Here is a 16,763-nt window from a genome sequence, read left to right as displayed (position 1 = left end):
CCCCCATGACCCTCCCCACACGTCACACGATGCCCCTCAACCCCCTCACGTGTCCCCACCCTCCCTCCCCCCACGTCACACCAGTGCCCCCCTTGTCCCCCCCCAGTCCCAAAAGATGTCCCACAAAGCCCCCCTTGACCCCCCCAACGTGTCCCATGAGACCCCCCTCACGTGTCCCATCCCCCCCCCCCCCCGTGTGTCACAGCCATGGACATCGGGGGCCTGGAGACGGCGGTGGCCAACTCGGCCTACGTGTCGGCGCGGGGCGGCCCCGGCGCGGGCGGCAAGGACAAGCGGGCGCGGGCGCGGCTCCGCCTGCCCCACATCTCCCAGTGCGAGGCCCTGCGCGCCCAACTGGGCGGCGCCGGCGCCCAGAACGGGGGGCCCCGCGGCCCCCAGCGGCCCCCCCGGCGGCGGCCACGGCCCGGACGGAGGCCAGGACGCATCGTTCCGGTGGCAGTGCGTGGAGCAGCCCATCGGGAAGCTGCTCTTCCGCCGCTTCCTGGAGGGCACGCCGGAGCTGGCGGCGGCCGGGGCGCTGTGGGCCGAGCTGGAGGCCTTCGAGCAGTGCGAGGACGCCGAGAGGGCCGAGAAGGCCAAGAAGCTGCAGGGGCGGTTCTTCACGGCCGGCGGGGCCGAGCACTGCGGCTTCCTCAGCTCCGCCGCCACGGCTGTGCCCACAGGTGAGGGGCCGGCGTGGCGGACGTGGCACCAATATGGCGGTCATGGCAACAGTATGGCGGCCATGGCACCAACATGGCAGCCATGGTATCAATATGGTGGTCATGGCACCAATATGGCGGTCATGACACCAATATGGCGGCCATGACACCAATATGGCGGCCATGGCATCAATATGGCGGCCATGGCAACAATATGGCGACCATGGCATCAACATGGCAGCCATGGCAACAATATGGTGGTCATGACACCAACATGGAGGCCATGACACCAATATGGTGATCATGACACCAATATGGCGGCCATGGCAACAATATGGTGGTCATGGCAACAATACGGCGGCCATGGCAACAATATGGTGGTCATGGCAACAATATGGCGGCCATGGCACCAATATGGCAGCCATGGCAACAATATGGCGACCATGACACCAATATGGCGGCCATGGCACCAATATGGCAGCCATGGCAACAATATGGTGACCATGACACCACTATGGTGGCCATGGCATCAATATGGTGACCATGGCACCAATTTGGCGGTCATGGCAACAGTATGGTGGTCATGACACCAATATGGAGGTCATGGCATCAATATGGTGGTCATGATACCAATATGGCGGCCATGGCACCAACGTGGGTGCCATGGCATCAACATGGTGGCCATGGCAACAACATGGCGTCCAAGACATCAATATGGCAGCCATGGCAACAACATGGCGGCCATGACACCTCCATGACACCCCCAATGGCGGCCATGACACCTTCCTGACACCCTCAGTGGTGGCCGTGGCACCTCCCTGACACCCCCAACGGCAACCATGATGCCCCCAAAGGCGACCATGACACCCCTAACAGCAGCCATGACACCTCCCTGACGCCCCCAATGGCGGCCATGACACCCCCAATGGCGACCATGACACCTCCCTGACACCCCCAATGGCAGCCATGACGCCCCCTTTTGTGGCCATGACACCCCCAAAAGCCACCACGACGGCACGGGCAGCCATGACCCCCCTGAAAACCACCCCGCCGCCCCTCACCGCCCCCTCCCTCGCCCCTCCCGCCCCTCAGGCCCCTCCATCCCGGGCGACGCCTTCGCGCAGGCGCGGCGGGAGCTGCTGGAGCACCTGGAGGCGGCGGCCTGGGGGCCGTACCGGGCCTCGCCCGAGTTCGGGCGCTACGTGCAGTTCAAGTGGCTCGAGGGGCAGCCCGTGGGCGCCGACGCCTTCGTGGAGTTCCGCGTGCTGGGCAAGGGCGGCTTCGGCGAGGTCTGCGCCTGCCAGCGCCGCGCCACCGGCAAGATGTACGCCAACAAGCGCCTCAACAAGAAACGCCTCAAGAAGCGCAAGGGATACGAGGTGGGGGCGCTTTGGGGTCCCCCGCGGGCGGCCCTCGGTCTCCTCGGTGGTGCCCTGGCACCCAAATCTGTCCCTCGGTGCCCAAATCCATCTGTCTGTCCTCAAATCTGTCCCTCGGTCCCCTCGGTGGTGCCCTGGCACCCAAATCTGTCCCTCGGTGCCCAAATCCATCTGTCTGTCCTCAAATCTGTCCCTTGGTCCCCTCGGTGGTCCCCCGGTGCCCAAATCTCTTCTTCTGTGCCCAAATCTATCCCTCTATCCTCAAATCTGTCCCTCCGTCCCCTCAGTGGTCCCCCTGTCCCCAAATCCGTCCCTCTGTGCCCAAATCCATCTGTCTGTCCTCAAATCTGTCCCTCTGTCCCCAAACCTGCTCCTCTGTCCCCAAACCTGCTCCTCTGCACCCAAATCCATCCCACTGTCCTCAAATCCATCCCTCAGTGCCCAAATCCATCTGTCTGTCCCCAAATCCATCCCTCTGTCCCCAAACCTGCTCCTCTGTCCCCAAATCTGCTCCTCTGTCCCCAAATCTGTCCCTCTGTCCCCAAATCCGTCCCTCTGTCCCCAGACCTGCTCCTCTGGATGCCCTTGGCATGTTTTTTATACGTTTCCCCTGGCACGTGCCACCCGCACGTCCTTGGCGTGTCCCCGGCATGTCCTTCATGTGTCCTTGGCATGACCTTCACGTGTCCCTGGCGTGGCCTTCATGTGGCCTTCACTTGTCTCCCTTGGCACGTGCCACCTCCATGTCCTTGACACGTGCTTGGCGTGTGCACCACTCGTGTCCTCAGCCAGTGTCCCCTTGGCATGTCCTTAGCGTGTCCCCCCACCCCTTCTCCACCTCCCCTCCGTGTGCCCATGGCGATGCCAACGCGTGTCCTTGGCGTGTCCTTGGCGTGTCCTTGGCATGTCCCCCCGCCCCCTTCTCCACCTCCCCTCCGTGTGCCTGTGGCAGTGCCAACGCGCGCCCTTGGCGTGTCCTTGGCGTGTCCTTGGCGTGTCCCCCCGTCCCCTTCTCCACCTCCCCTCCGTGTGCCCGTGGCGATGCCAATGCGTGTCCTTGGCGTGTCCTTGGCGTGTCCCCCCGCCCCCTTCTCTGCGCCCTCTCCGTGTGCCCATGGCAGTGCCAACGCGCGCCCTTGGCGTGTCCTTGGCGTGTCCTTGGCGTGTCCCCCCTGCCCCCTTCTCCACCTCCCCTCCCCGTGCCCGTGGCGGTGCCAACGCGCGTCCTTGGCGTGTCCTTGGCGTGTGCAGGCGGCGATGGTGGAGAAGCGGATCCTGGCGCGCGTCCACAGCCGCTTCATCGTGTCCTTGGCCTGCGCCTTCCAGACCAAGACCGACCTCTGCCTCGTCATGACCATCATGAACGGCGGCGACCTGCGGTACGGGGGGGGCTGGCGTGGCCTTGGCGTGGCCGTGGCGTGGCCTTGGCGTGTCCGTGGCGTGCGGCTGCCGGGGGTGGCTCCTGGTGGTGCGTTGGGCGTGGCCTTGGCATGTGCCACACGCGTGTGTGTGGGGGACTGGGGATGAGGGCGGTGCTGGGGTCTCCAGGGCGTGTCCCCGGCGTGTCCCCATGTCCTTGGCATGTTCCCAGAGTGTCCCCAGGGACCTGGCCTGTCCTTATGTCCTTGGCATGTCCTTGGAGTGTCCCCAGGGACCTGGAGTGTCCCCATGTCCTTGGCATGTCCTTGGCATGTCCTTGGCATGTCCCCAGAGTGTCCCCAGGGACCTGGCCTGTCCTTATGTCCTTGGCATGTCCTTGGCATGTCCCCAGAGTGTCCCCAGGGACCTGGCCTGTCCTTATGTCCTTGGCATGTCCTTGGCATGTTCCCAGAGTGTCCCCAGAGACCCGGAGTGTCCCCATGTCCTTGGCATGTCCTTGGCATGTCCTTGGCATGTCCTCAGAGACCTGGAGTGTCCCCATGTCCTTGGCATGTCCCCACCACGTCCCTGGGGTATTCCCGGCACGTCCCCGGTGCCCTGAGCGTGTCCCCCGGGGTGTCCCCATGTCCTTGGCACGTCCCCACCGTGTCCCCACCACATCCCCGGCGCCCTGAGCGTGTCCCCAGCATGTCCCCATGTCCTTGGCATGTCCCCAGCATGTCCTCATGTCCTTGGCATGTCCCCACCGTGTCCCCACCACGTCCCCGGTGCCCTGAGCGTGTCCCCAGCATGTCCCCATGTCCTTAGCATGTCCTTGGCATGTCCCCACCACGTCCCCGGTGCCCTGAGTGTGTCCCCGGGGTGTCCCCGTGTCCTTAGCATGTCCTTGGCATGTCCCCACCATGTCCCCACCGCGTCCCCGGTGTGCCCTGAGCGTGTCCCCGCGGCGCCGTTGGCGCGTCAGGTTCCACATCTACAACGTGGACGAGGAGAACCCGGGGTTCGCGGAGCCGCGCGCGGTGTTCTACACGGCGCAGATCCTGCTGGGGCTGGAGCACCTCCACCAGCACCGCATCGTCTACCGCGACCTCAAGCCCGAGAACGTCCTGCTCGACGACGCCGGTGACGCGGGGACGGAGGGGACGGAGGGGACGGAGGGGGCAGTGGGGGCATTGGGGACATTGGGGGTGTTGGGATGTTGGGGGTGTTGGGGACATTGGGGGTGTTGGGATGTTGGGGATTTGGGGATTTAGGGATGTTGGGGACGTTGGAGATTTGGGGATGTTGGGGATGTTGGGGACATTGGGGACATTGGGGATGTTGGGGACGTTGGGGACATTGGGGGTGTTGGGGACATTGGGGGTGTTGGGGACGTTGGGGATTTGGGGATGTTGGGGACGTTGGGGACATTGGGGACATTGGGGGTGTTGGGGACATTGGGGGTGTTGGGATGTTGGGGATTTGGGGATTTAGGGATGTTGGGGACGTTGGAGATTTGGGGATGTTGGGGATGTTGGGGACATTGGGGACATTGGGGATGTTGGGGACGTTGGGGACATTGGGGGTGTTGGGGACGTTGGGGATTTGGGGATGTTGGGGACGTTGGGGACATTGGGGACATTGGGGATGTTGAGGGGATTGGGGACATTGGGGGTGTTGGGGACATTGGGGACATTGGAGACGTTGGGGGCGCTAGGATGTTGGGGATTTGGGGATGTTGGGGACATCGGGGACATTGGGGATGTTGGGGACGTCGGGGACATTGGGGGTGTTGAGGGTATTGGGGACATTGGGGACATTGGGGGTGTTGGGGATGTTGGGGACGTTGGGGACGTTGGGGACGTTGGGATGTTGGGGATGTTGGGGATGTTGAGGGTATTGGGGGCATTGGGGGCATTGGGGGCATTGGGGGCATTGGGGACATTGGGGACATTGAGGGCTGTGGGTTATTTGGGGACATTGGGGACACTGGGGTTTGTGTTACTGGTGTGTGCAGGGCACTGGGACGGGTTCTTGGGGATGTGTCACTGGTGTCCCTGGTGTCCCTGGTGTCCCTGTTGGTCCCTGGTGGTCACTGGTGTCCCTGGTGTCCCTGTTGGTCCCTGGTGGTCACTGGTGTCCCTGGTGTCCCTGGTATCACTGGTGGTCACTGGTGTCACTGGTGTCCCTGGTGTCCCTGGTATCACTGGTGGTCACTGGTGTCACTGGTGTCCCTGGTGTCCCTGGTATCACTGGTGGTCACTGGTGTCACTGGTGTCCCTGGTGTCCCTGGTGTCACTGGTGTCCCTGGCACAGGCCACGTCCGTCTGTCCGACATGGGTCTGGCCGTGGAGATCAAGGAGGGGCAAAGCAAAACCCGTGGCTACGCCGGGACCCCCGGTAGGGACAGGGGGACATTGGGGGGACATTGGGGACATTGGGGACATTGGGGGGACATTGGGGGACATTGGGGGACATTGGGGACATTGGGGACATTGGGGACACATTGGGGGACATTGGGGGGACATTGGGGGGACATTGGGGACATTGGGGGGACATTGGGGACATTGGGGACATTTGGGACACATTGGGGGACATTGGGGGACATTGGGGACATTGGGGACATTGGGGACACATTGGGGGACATTGGGGGGACATTGGGGGGACATTGGGGACATTGGGGGGACATTGGGGACACATTGGGGGACATTGGGGGACATTGGGGACATTGGGGACATTGGGGACACATTGGGGGACATTGGGGGGACATTGGGGGGACATTGGGGGGACATTGGGGACATTGGGGACATTGGGGACACATTGGGGGACACTGAGGACATGGAAGGACATGGAGGGACATGGGGGGGACACGGGTCAATCACCCCTCAATCACCAGGGTCCCCCCCAACCCTCTGGGTGGCCCCCATGTCACCTGTCCCCCCCTGTGTCACCTGGTCTCCCCTCCATGTCCCCTGTCCCCGCCATGTCCCCTGTCCCCATGTGATGTGCCCGGGGTGTCCCCTGTGTCCCCCCATGTCCCCTACCCCAGTGTGAGGTGTCCCCCCTGTCCCCTGTCCCCCCCGTGTCCCCCGTCCCAGTGTGAGGTGCCGGGGGTGTCCCCTGTCCCCCCCGTGTCCCCTACCCCAGTGTGAGGTGCCCCCAGTGTCCCCTGTCCCCCCCGTGTCCCCTACCCCAGTGTGAGGTGTCCCCGGTGTCCCCTGTCCCCCCCGTGTCCCCTATCCCCATGTGAGGTGCCCCCAGTGTCCCCTGTCCCCCCCGTGTCCCCTACCCCAGTGTGAGGTGTCCCCGGTGTCCCCTGTCCCCCCCGTGTCCCCTATCCCCGTGTGAGGTGCCCCCAGTGTCCCCTGTCCCCCCCGTGTCCCCTACCCCAGTGTGAGGTGTCCCCGGTGTCCCCTGTCCCCCCCGTGTCCCCTGTCCCCATGTGAGGTGCCCCCAGTGTCCCCTGTCCCCCCCGTGTCCCCTACCCCAGTGTGAGGTGTCCCCGGTGTCCCCTGTCCCCCCCGTGTCCCCTATCCCCGTGTGAGGTGCCCCCAGTGTCCCCTGTCCCCCCCGTGTCCCCTACCCCAGTGTGAGGTGTCCCCGGTGTCCCCTGTCCCCCCCGTGTCCCCTGTCCCCATGTGAGGTGCCCCCGGTGTCCCCTGTCCCCCCCGTGTCCCCTATCCCCGTGTGAGGTGTCCCCCCTGTCCCCTGTCCCCCCCTGTCCCCTGTCCCCATGTGAGGTGTCCGGGGTGTCCCCTGTCCCCCCTGTCCCCCCTGTCCCCTGTCCCCCCCGTGTCCCCCATCCCAGTGTGAGGTGTCCCCGGTGTCCCCTGGCCCCCCGTGTCCCCTATCCCCATGTGAGGTGTCCGGGGTGTCCCCTGTCCCCCATGTGAGGTCCCCCCGGTGTCCCCTGTCCCGGTGTGAGGTGTCTCCAGTGTCCCCTGTCCCCCCCCGTGTCCCCTACCCCAGTGTGAGGTGCCCGGGGTGTCCCCGCAGGGTTCATGGCCCCGGAGCTGCTGCGGGACGAGGAGTACGACTGGTCCGTCGATTACTTCACGCTGGGGGTGACGCTCTACGAGATGCTGGAGGCCAAGGGGCCCTTCCGCCGGCGGGGGGAGAAGGTGACCGGGACCCCCAAGGACCCCCGGGGACCCCCAGGGCCTCCCAGTACCACCCAGAACCTCCCAGTACCCCCAGAGACCCCCAGGGACCCCCAGGGCCTCCCAGTACCACCCAGTACCTCCCAGTACCCCCAGGGACCCCCAGGGACCCCCAGGGCCTCCCAGTACCTCCCAGTACCCCCAGAGACCCCCAGGGACCCCCAGGGACCCCCAGGGCCTCCCAGTACCTTCCAGTACCCCCAGAGACCCCCAGGGACCCCCAGGGACCCCCAGTACCACCCAGTACCTCCCAGTACCCCCAGGGACCCCCAGAGACCCCCAGTAACCACGGGGCCCCCCAAGGACCCTCAGAGACCCCCAGGGCCTCCCAGTACTGCCCAGTAACCACAGGGACCCCCAGGGACCCCCAGTACCTCCCAGTAACCACGGGGACCCCCAGGGACCCCCAGGACCTCCCAGTAACCACAGGGACCCCCAGGGACCCCCACTGACCCCCAGTACTGCCCAGTAACCACAGGGACCCCCAGGACCATCAGAAGCCCCCAAGAACCCCCCCAAAACCTCCCGGGACCTTCAGAACCCCCCCCAAAACCTCCAAGAACCCCCCCAGGAACACCCCATGAACCCCCAAGAACCCCCTCAGAACCCTCAGGAACCCCCAAGAACCCCCCCAGAAACACCCCAGGAACCCCCAAGAACCTCCCAACCCCCCCCCCCAAGAAACCCCCCGGGAACCTCTCAGGACCCCCAGGGACCCCCCGAAGGACACTTTCCCCCCCCCCCCCCGAGGTGGAGAACAAGGAGGTGACGCGGCGCATCCTCCACGACCCCGTGAGCTACTCGGAGAAGTTCAGCGCGGCCGCGCGCGCCGCCTGCGAGGGGCTGCTGGCCAAGGACCCCCAGAGCCGCCTGGGCTTCCGCGGCAACGACTGCGCCCAGCTCAAGGCCCACCCCTTCTTCGGGGCCATCAACTGGGGGCGGCTCGAGGCAGGTAACGCCCGGGGGGGTGGGACGAGAAACGGGGTCCCCGATGAGTGTTGGGGTCTCCAAGGGGTGTTGGGGTCTCCAAGGGGTGTTGGGGGTCAAGAAATGGGGTCTCCAGGGGGTGCTCTTGGAGGGGGGTCTTGGTAGAGCGTTGGGTGGCCAAGGGTTGGGGTCTCCCAATGAGCGTTGGGGTCCCCAATGGGTGTTGGGGGTCAAGAAATGGGGTCTCCAGTGGGTGCTCTTCTTGGGGGGTCTTGGTAGAGCGTTGGGGGGCCAAGGGTTGGGGTCCCCAGTGGGTGTTGGGTGCTCCAGAATTGGGGTCTCCCAATGAGCATTGGGGTCGCCAATGAATGTTGGAGGTCAAGAAATGGGGTCTCCAGTGGGTGCTCTTGGAGGGGGGTCTTGGCAGAGCGTTGGGCAGTCAAGGGTTGGGGTCCCCAATGAGTGTTGGGGTCCCCAGTGAATGTTGGGGGTCAAGAAATGGGGTCTCCAGTGGGTGCTCTTGAAGGGGGGTCTTGGTAGAGCGTTGGGTGGCCAAGGGTTGGGGTCTCCCATGGGTGTGGAAGGTTCTAGGATTGGGGTCCCCGTTGGGCGTTGGGTGCTCCAGAATTGGGTCTCCACTGAGTGTTGGGTGCCCCAAAACTGGGGTCTCCAAGGGATGTTGGGGGTCAAGAAACGGGGTCTCCAGGGGGTGCTCTTGGAGGGGGGTCTTGGTAGAGCGTTGGGCGGTCAAGGGTTGGGGTCTCCCCTGTGGGTGTTGGGGTCCCTGATGAGTGTTGGGGGTTGAGAAACGGGGTTTCCAGGGGGTGCTCTTGTTGGGGGGTCTTGGTAGAGCGTTGGGTGGTCAAGAGTTGGTGTCTCCCAATGAGTGTTGGGGTCTCCAAGGGGTGTTGGGGGTCAAGAAATGGGGTCTCCAGGGGGTGCTCTTGGAGGGGGGTCTTGGTAGAGCGTTGGGTGGTCAAGGGTTGGGGTCTCCCAATGAGTGTTGGGGTCCCCAATGGGTGTTGGGGGTTCCAGAGGGTCACCTGAGATGTTGGGGGGCTACTGGGGGGGTACCTGAGACACTGGGGGTCAATGAGGGGGTCCAGGAGGTACCTGCGGCATTGGGGGTCTATTGGGGGGGTACCTGAGGTGTTGGGGGGTCCAGGAGGTACCTGAGGACATTGGGGGTCTATTGGAGGATAACGGGGTGACCTCGGGGTGTCCCCCCCAGGGCTGGTGCCCCCCCCGTTCGTGCCGGACCCCCGGCGGGTGTACGCCAAGGACCTGGGGGACGTGGGGGCCTTCTCGACGGTGCGGGGGGTGGAGCTGGACGCGGGGGACGCGGCGATGTTCGACACGTTCGCCTCGGGCACGGTGCCCATCCCCTGGCAGGAGGAGCTCATCGAGACCGGCGTCTTCGACGAGCTCAACGTCTGGGGGGCCCCCGGCACGCTGCCCCCCGACCTCGACCCCAACGCCGCGGGGGGGGGCGGGGGGCAAATCTTCCACCTGCCGCCTGCTCTGACCCCCCAATTTGGGGGTGGGGGGTCAAAATCGGGGGATTCCCCCCCCCCCTTGGGATACCTGGAATGAGGGGCTGAATTGGGGGGTTCGTGTCTCTCCTTGGGGGGTCGTGTCTCTCCTTAGGGGGTCGTGTCTCTCCTTGGGGGCTCCAAAAGTGGGGGGACTCTGCCCTGGGGTTGAGGGGGCTCCAAGAGTGGGGGTCCCCACCCCCCCGAGGGGGCTGAAATGGCGGGGAGGGGTCAAAATCGGGGGATTCCCCCCCCCCTTGGGATACCTGGAATGAGGGGTTGCATTGGGGGGGTCGTGTCTCTCCTTGGGGGGTCGTGTCTCTCCTTAGGGGGTCGTGTCTCTCCTTGGGGGCTCCAAAAGTGGGGGGGACCCCGCCCTTGGGTTGGGGGGGCTCCGAGACTGGGGTTTTCACCCCCCCCGAGGTGTATGAAATGGGGGGGGTCAAAATCGGGGGATTCCCCCCCCTTGGGATACCTGGAATGAGGGGCTGAATTGGGGGGTCGTGTCTCTCCTTGGGGGCTCCAAAAGTGGGGGGGACCCCGCCCTGGGGTTGAGGGGGCTCCAAGAGTGGGGGTCCCCACCCCCCCGAGGGGGCTGAAATGGCGGGGAGGGGTCGAAATCGGGGGATTCCCCCCCCCCTTGGGATACCTGGAATGAGGGGTTGAACTTGGGGGGTCGTGTCTCTCCTTGGGGGGTCGTGTCTCTCCTTGAGGGGTCGTGTCTCTCCCTGGGGACTCCAAAAGTGGGGGGGACCCCGCCCTGGGGTTGGAGGGGCTTCAAGAGTGGGGTTTTCACCCCCCCCGAGGTGTATGAAATGGGGGGGGGTCAAAATCGGGGGATTCCCCTCCTTGGGATACCTGGAATTGGGGGGGGGGTCAAAAGTGGGGGACCCCCCTCTTTGGGGTGGGGGGTTCGAAGGTGGGGGAACCACCCCACGCACACCTTGGGGTCTGAGGGGCTTCAAAAGTGGAGGGGGGGGCGCTCGTGGGGGGGTTCAAAAGTGGGGAGGACACCCCCCCCCAAAAAAAAATGGGGGTGTCCCCCCTTAGGATACCTGGAATGGGGACCCAAAAAAGGGGGGGAGGGGTAGTTGGAATGGGGGGGGAGGAAGTGGGGACCCCCCCCCCCCAAATAGGACCCCCCCCAAAACTGGGTTCCCCCGGTGCTTCACCCCCAAAATGAGCCCCCCCAGGAACCCTCCAAACCCCCCCCCGGGAAGGAGAGACCCCCCCCCCCCCCAAAAAAAAAGTTGGGGGAGCCCTGGGGACACCCCAAAACACGCGACACCCCCAAATTGGAGCCCCCCCGCCCCCCCAAACCTCTGGGGTCCCCCCCCCCCCACCTCGGTGCCACCCTGGGGGAACCCACCCCCCCCAAAATTTACCTCATTACCCCCGACTCAGGGACACTCTTTGGGGGCCCCCTCCCCCCAAAAAAGGGGGTCCCCCCTTCTCCTCACCAAAACGGGGGGGGGTCCCTCCTCCCCCCACACACTCCGTGTACAATAAATCGTGGTTGTTGCTGCTCCTTGGGGGGATTTTGGTTTTGGGGACCCCCCGGGGTCACCCCCCCATCCCCCAACACCCCAAATGTCCCCCCAGTGTCCCCCCCATGTCCCCCAATGTCCCCAATGTCCCCCACTGTCCCCCCAATGTCCCCAATGTCCCCCCAATGTCCCCCAATGTCCCCCCAATGTCCCCCCAATGTCCCCCCAATGTCCCCCAATGTCCCCAATGTCCCCCCCAATGTCCCCCCCATGTCCCCCCGTCCCCGAGGCCGCCTCAGCTCTACGGTGTTTATTGGCGTCTCTAACACTCACTGATGCAGATAAATAGTGGACATTGGTCACCGCCACCACCCACGGCTGTGGGGACACCCCGGGGACACCCCGGGGACACCCCGACCCCCCCCAGGGTCCCCTCCCTGCTGGGGACCCCTCCCCTGCAGGGCCACCCCAGGGGGGAAGGGGGAAGGACCCCGCGGGGACACGCGAGGGGACCCCGTCCCGGTGGGGAGGAGACCCCTGGGGACATTCCATGGGGACATCCCTTGGGGACATCCCTGGGGGACATTCCATGGGGACATTCCCGTGGGGACATCCCTGGGGGACATCCCATGGGGACATTCCCGTGGGGACATTCCATGGGACATCCCTGGGGGACATTCCCATGGGGACATCTCTTGGGGACATCTCATGGGGACATTCCATGGGGACATTCCATGGGGACATCCCTGGGGGACATCCCATGGGGACATTCCATGGGGATGTCCCATTGGGGACACCCCTGGGGGACATCCCTTGGGGATATTCCATTGGGGATATCCCTTGGGGACATTCCCTTGGGGACATCCCTTGGGGACATCCCTTGGGGACATCGGCCATGAGGACATCTCTTGGGGACATTCCCTTGGGGACATCCCTTGGGGACATTCCATGGTGACACCCCATGGGGACATCCCTTGGGGACATCAGCCATAGGAACATCTCTTGGGGACATCTCATGGGGATGTCCCATTGGGGACATTCCATGGGGACATCCCTTGGAGACATCAGCCATGGGGACGTCCCATGGGGACATCCATTGGGGACACCCCTGGGGGACATTCCCTTGGGGACATCCCTTGGGGACATCCCTGGGGGACATTCCATGGGGACATCGGACATGGGGACATCTCTTGGGGACATTCCCTTGGGGACACCCCTGGGGGACATTCCATGGGGACACCCCCAGGGTGACCCCATGGGGACATTCCCTTGGGGACACCCCTTGGGGACATCGGCCATGGGGACAAGTCTTGGGGACATTATCTTGTGGACATTCCAAAGGGACATCAGCCATGGGGACATCCCATTGGTGACATCCCATGGTGACACCCCTGGGCGACATTCCCTTGGGGACACCCCATGGGGACATTCCATGGGGGACACCCCATGGGGACATCTCTTGGGGACATCCCTTGGGGACATCCCCAGGGTGACCCCATGGGGACATCCCATTGGGGACGTCCCATGGGGACACCTCTGGGGGACATTCCATGGGGACATCTCTTGGAGACACCCCATGGGGAACATTCCCTTGGGGACATCCCATTGGGGACATTCCCATGGGGACATCCCTTGGGGACATTCCCTTGGGGACACCCCATTGGGGACACCTCCAGGGCCCCCCCACGGGGATGTCCCCACTGATGCCACCCCTTTGGGGACACCTCTTTTTAGGGACACCCCTTTGGGGACACCTCTTTTTGGGGACACCCCTTTGGGGACATGCCCCCTTTTGGGGACACGCCCCTTTTTGGGGACACTCCCTTTTTGGGGACACCCCCTTTTTGGGGCCACCCCCCGGCGCCCCCCCGGCGATGTCCCCATTGGGGCCCCCCCCTTTTTTGGGGTCCCCACTGCACGGGATGTCCCCCACCGACGTCACCCCCCAGGCGGTGCCACCCCCGCCCCTCCCCCACCGTCCCCGGGGTGTCCCCCCCCCGGCCCCTCCCCCCCTTTTATTTTTTTGCCCTTTTCCCCATTTTCGCTCGGTTTTGCCTTTTTTTTTTTGTTTTTTATGTTTTTTTCCCCCCTTAAAGTGCGGTTGGGGGGGAGGGGGCGGGGGGGGGGGGGTGGGAGGTGACACGGGGGGGGCGGGGTGGGTGTGTGACACGCGCGGGGTGGGGGAGGGGCGGGGGGAGGGGCCAGTCAGTAGCAAACGCGGCCACGAAAGTGCAAACGGGGGGAGGGGCCGCGGGGGTGGGGGAGGGGAGGGGGGGAGGGCCTTGCACGAGGATTGTCCTGGTGCGAGAGGGGGGGGCCTTGCACGAGGGGGGGGCTTCGGCAGGGACGGTCCTTGCACGAGGGGGGTCCTGGTGCACGAAGATGGGCCTTGCACGAGGGGGGTCCTGGTGCACGAAGACGGGCCTTGCACGAGGGGGGGGGCTTTGGCAGGGACAGTCCTTGCACGAGGAGGGTCCTTGCACGAGGAGGGTCCTTACACAAGGAGGGTCCTTCCACGAGGGCAGAGCTTTGGCAAGGACAGTCCTTCCATGAGGAGTGTCCTGGTGCACGAGGAGGGTCCTTACACAAGGAGGTCCTTGCACGAGGAGGGTCCTTGCACGAGGAGGGTCCTTGCACGAGGGCAGGGCTTTGGCAGGGACAGCCCTTGCATGAGGAGTGTCCTGGTGCGCGAGGAGTGTCCCTGCACGAGGGTGGCCCATGCACAAGGGTGGCCCTTGCACGAAGGTGGGCCTTGCACGAGGAGGGTCCTTGCACCAGGTCAGGGCTTTGGCAGGCACCAGACTCACACGAGGGTGGCCCTTGCACGAGGAGTGTCCTGGTGTGAGAGGGGGCCTTGCACGAGGAGGGTCCTTGCACGAGGAGGGTATTTGCACGAGGGCAGGGCTTTGGCAGGGACAGTCCTTGCATGAGGAGTGTCCTGGTGCGCGAGGAGTGTCCCTGCACGAGGATGGCCCTTGCACGAGGGTGGCCCTTGCACAAGGGTGGCCCTTGCACGAAGGTGGCCCTTGCACGAGGAGGCTCCTTGCACCAGGTCAGGGCTTTGGCAGGCACCAGACTCACACGAGGGTGGCCCTTGCACGAGGAGTGTCCTGGTGTCCAGACTCACACGAGGGTGGCCCTTGCACGAGGAGTGTCCTGGTGTGAGAGGGGGGCCTTGCATGAGGATGGTCCTTGCACGAGGAGGGTCCTTGCACGAGGGCAGGGCTTTGGCAGGGACAGTCCTTGCATGAGGAGTGTCCTGGTGCACGAGGAGTGTCCCTGCACGAGGGTGGCCCTTGCACAAGGGTGGCCCTTGCACGAAGGTGGGCCTTGCACGAGGAGGGTCCTTGCACAAGGACCAGGGTCACACAAGGGTGGCCCTTGCACGAGGATGGTCCTCGCACAAGGATGGTCCTTGCACAAGGGCAGGGCTTTGGCAGGGACAGTCCTTCCACGAGGGTGACCCTTGCACGAGGACCAGGGTCACACGAGGGTGGCCCTTGCACAAGGACAGGCCTTGCACGAGGACCAGGCTTGAATGAAGGTGGCCCTTGCACGAGGCTTCTCCTTGCATGAGGACTGTCCTTGCACAAGGGTGGTCCTTGCACAGGGGCAGGGCTTTGGCAGGCACCAGACTCACACAAGGGTGGCCCTTGCATGAGGAGGGGTCCTTGCACAAGGACGGTCCTTGCACAAGTGTAGGGCTTTTGGTAAGGATGATCCTCGCACAAGGATGGTCCTTGCACGAGGGTGGTCCTTGCACGAGGGTGGGTCCTTGCACAAGGACAGTCCTTGCATGAGAACAGTCCTTGCACGAGGGTGGCTCTTGCACGAGGACTGTCCTTGCACGAGGGTGGCTCTTGCACAAGGACTGTCCTGGCACGAGGGTGGCTCTTGCACAAGGACTGTCCTGGCACGAGGGTGGCTCTTGCACAAGGACTGTCCTGGCACGAGGGTGGCTCTTGCACAAGGACTGTCCTTGCACAAGGGTGGCTCTTGCACAAGGACTGTCCTGGCACGAGGGTGGTTCTTGCATGAGGACTGTCCTTGCACGAGGGTGGCTCTTGCACAAGGACTGTCCTTGCACGAGGGGTGGCTCTTGCACGAGGACTGTCCTGGCACGAGGGTGGCTCTTGCACGAGGACTGTCCTTGCACAGGGGTGGCTCTTGCACGAGGCCCAGACCCCCCCCCACAAGGGCCACACTCACGAGGACGGGGCCTCGTGCGAGGAACGGCCTCTTGGGAGCACCAGCCCGGCCCCTCGTGCAAGGGGGATCCTCGTGCAAGGAGGACCCCTCGTGCAAGGAAGACCCCTCGTGCAAGGAGGACTCCCATCAAAGGAGGAACCTTGTGCAAGGACTGTCCTCGTGCAAGGAAGACCCTCGAGCAAGGGAGACTCTCATGAAAAGAAGACCCTCGTGCAAGGACCATCCTTGAGCAAGGAAGACCCTCGTGCAAGGAGCCCCCTCGTGCAAGGAGGACTCCCATGAAAAGAAGATCCTGGTGCAAGAAAGAGTCCCATCAAAGGAGGATCCTCGTGCAAGGAAGACCCTCGTGCAAGAAACACTTCCATGAAAGAAAGACCCTCGTGCAAGGAGGACTCCCATGAAAGGAGGACCCTCGTGCAAGGAAGACCCTCGTGCAGGGAGATCTCCCATCAAAGGAAGACCCTGGTGCAAGGAAGACCCTCGATGCAAGGGGGATCCTCGTGCAAGGACCGTCCTCGTGCAAGGAAGACCCTCGAGCAAGGAGGACTCCCATCAAAGGAGGACCCTTGTGCAAGGGGGATCCTTGTGCAAGGAAGACTCTCATAAAAAGAAGACCCTCGTGCAAGAAGGACCCTCGTGCAAGAAGGACTCCCATCAAAGGAGGACCCTCGTGCAAGGGGGATCCTTGTGCAAGAAGACCCTCGTGCAAGGAGGACTCTCATGAAAAGAAGACCCCTGTGCAAAGAAGACCCTCGTGCAAAGAAGACCCTCGTGCAAGGAGGACTCCCATCAAAGGAAGCCCCTGGTGCAAAGAAGCCCCTGGTGCAAGAAGGACCATCCTCGTGCAAGGAAGCCCCTGGTGCAAGAAGGACCCTGGTGCAAGAAGGACCCTGGTGCAAGGAAGACCCTCGTGCAAGGCCCCTCCCGGTGCCAGGAGGCCCCCGGTGCCGGGGGGGGGTCGGGGGGTGGGGGGTGCGAGTGTGCCACAGCCTTGCACGGGGGGGGGGGAGGGGGCCGGGGGTGGGGGAGGGGCCTTGCACGAGGGCGG

The 16,763-nt window shown here is 64.2% G+C and overlaps 2 protein-coding genes across 2 annotated transcripts; one reads left to right on the top strand and one right to left on the bottom strand.

Moving 5' to 3' along the window:
• The first annotated feature begins 207 nt into the window (after positions 1-207).
• Positions 208-10,012, top strand: LOC127464819 (rhodopsin kinase GRK1-like). Its single transcript, XM_051775285.1, is given in 10 exon segments — positions 208-399; positions 401-683; positions 1,755-2,041; positions 3,293-3,420; positions 4,386-4,543; positions 5,717-5,800; positions 7,397-7,521; positions 8,311-8,512; positions 9,719-9,974; positions 9,976-10,012. Coding segments are annotated over 10 exon segments (1,752 nt in total).
• A 3,699-nt stretch (positions 10,013-13,711) lies between these two features.
• On the bottom strand, positions 13,712-16,491 carry LOC127464810 (uncharacterized). The gene is made up of 6 exons (XM_051775273.1): positions 16,177-16,491; positions 15,855-15,903; positions 15,689-15,784; positions 14,836-15,447; positions 14,100-14,170; positions 13,712-13,979 (listed from the first exon to the last, which is right to left on the bottom strand). The coding sequence occupies exons 1-6, from the start codon at positions 16,368-16,370 to the stop codon at positions 13,712-13,714; spliced, it is 1,290 nt and encodes a 429-aa protein (XP_051631233.1). The 5' UTR covers positions 16,371-16,491.
• Between the last annotated feature and the right edge of the window lie 272 nt (positions 16,492-16,763).

Source organism: Manacus candei, unplaced genomic scaffold (assembly GCF_025592945.1).
Source record: "Manacus candei isolate 608988 ecotype Guabito, Panama unplaced genomic scaffold, ASM2559294v1 h1tg000277l, whole genome shotgun sequence".
NCBI lineage: Eukaryota > Metazoa > Chordata > Aves > Passeriformes > Pipridae > Manacus > Manacus candei.
Note: the sequence above shows the minus strand (reverse complement) of the source record. Positions and strands in the feature narration are given on the sequence as shown.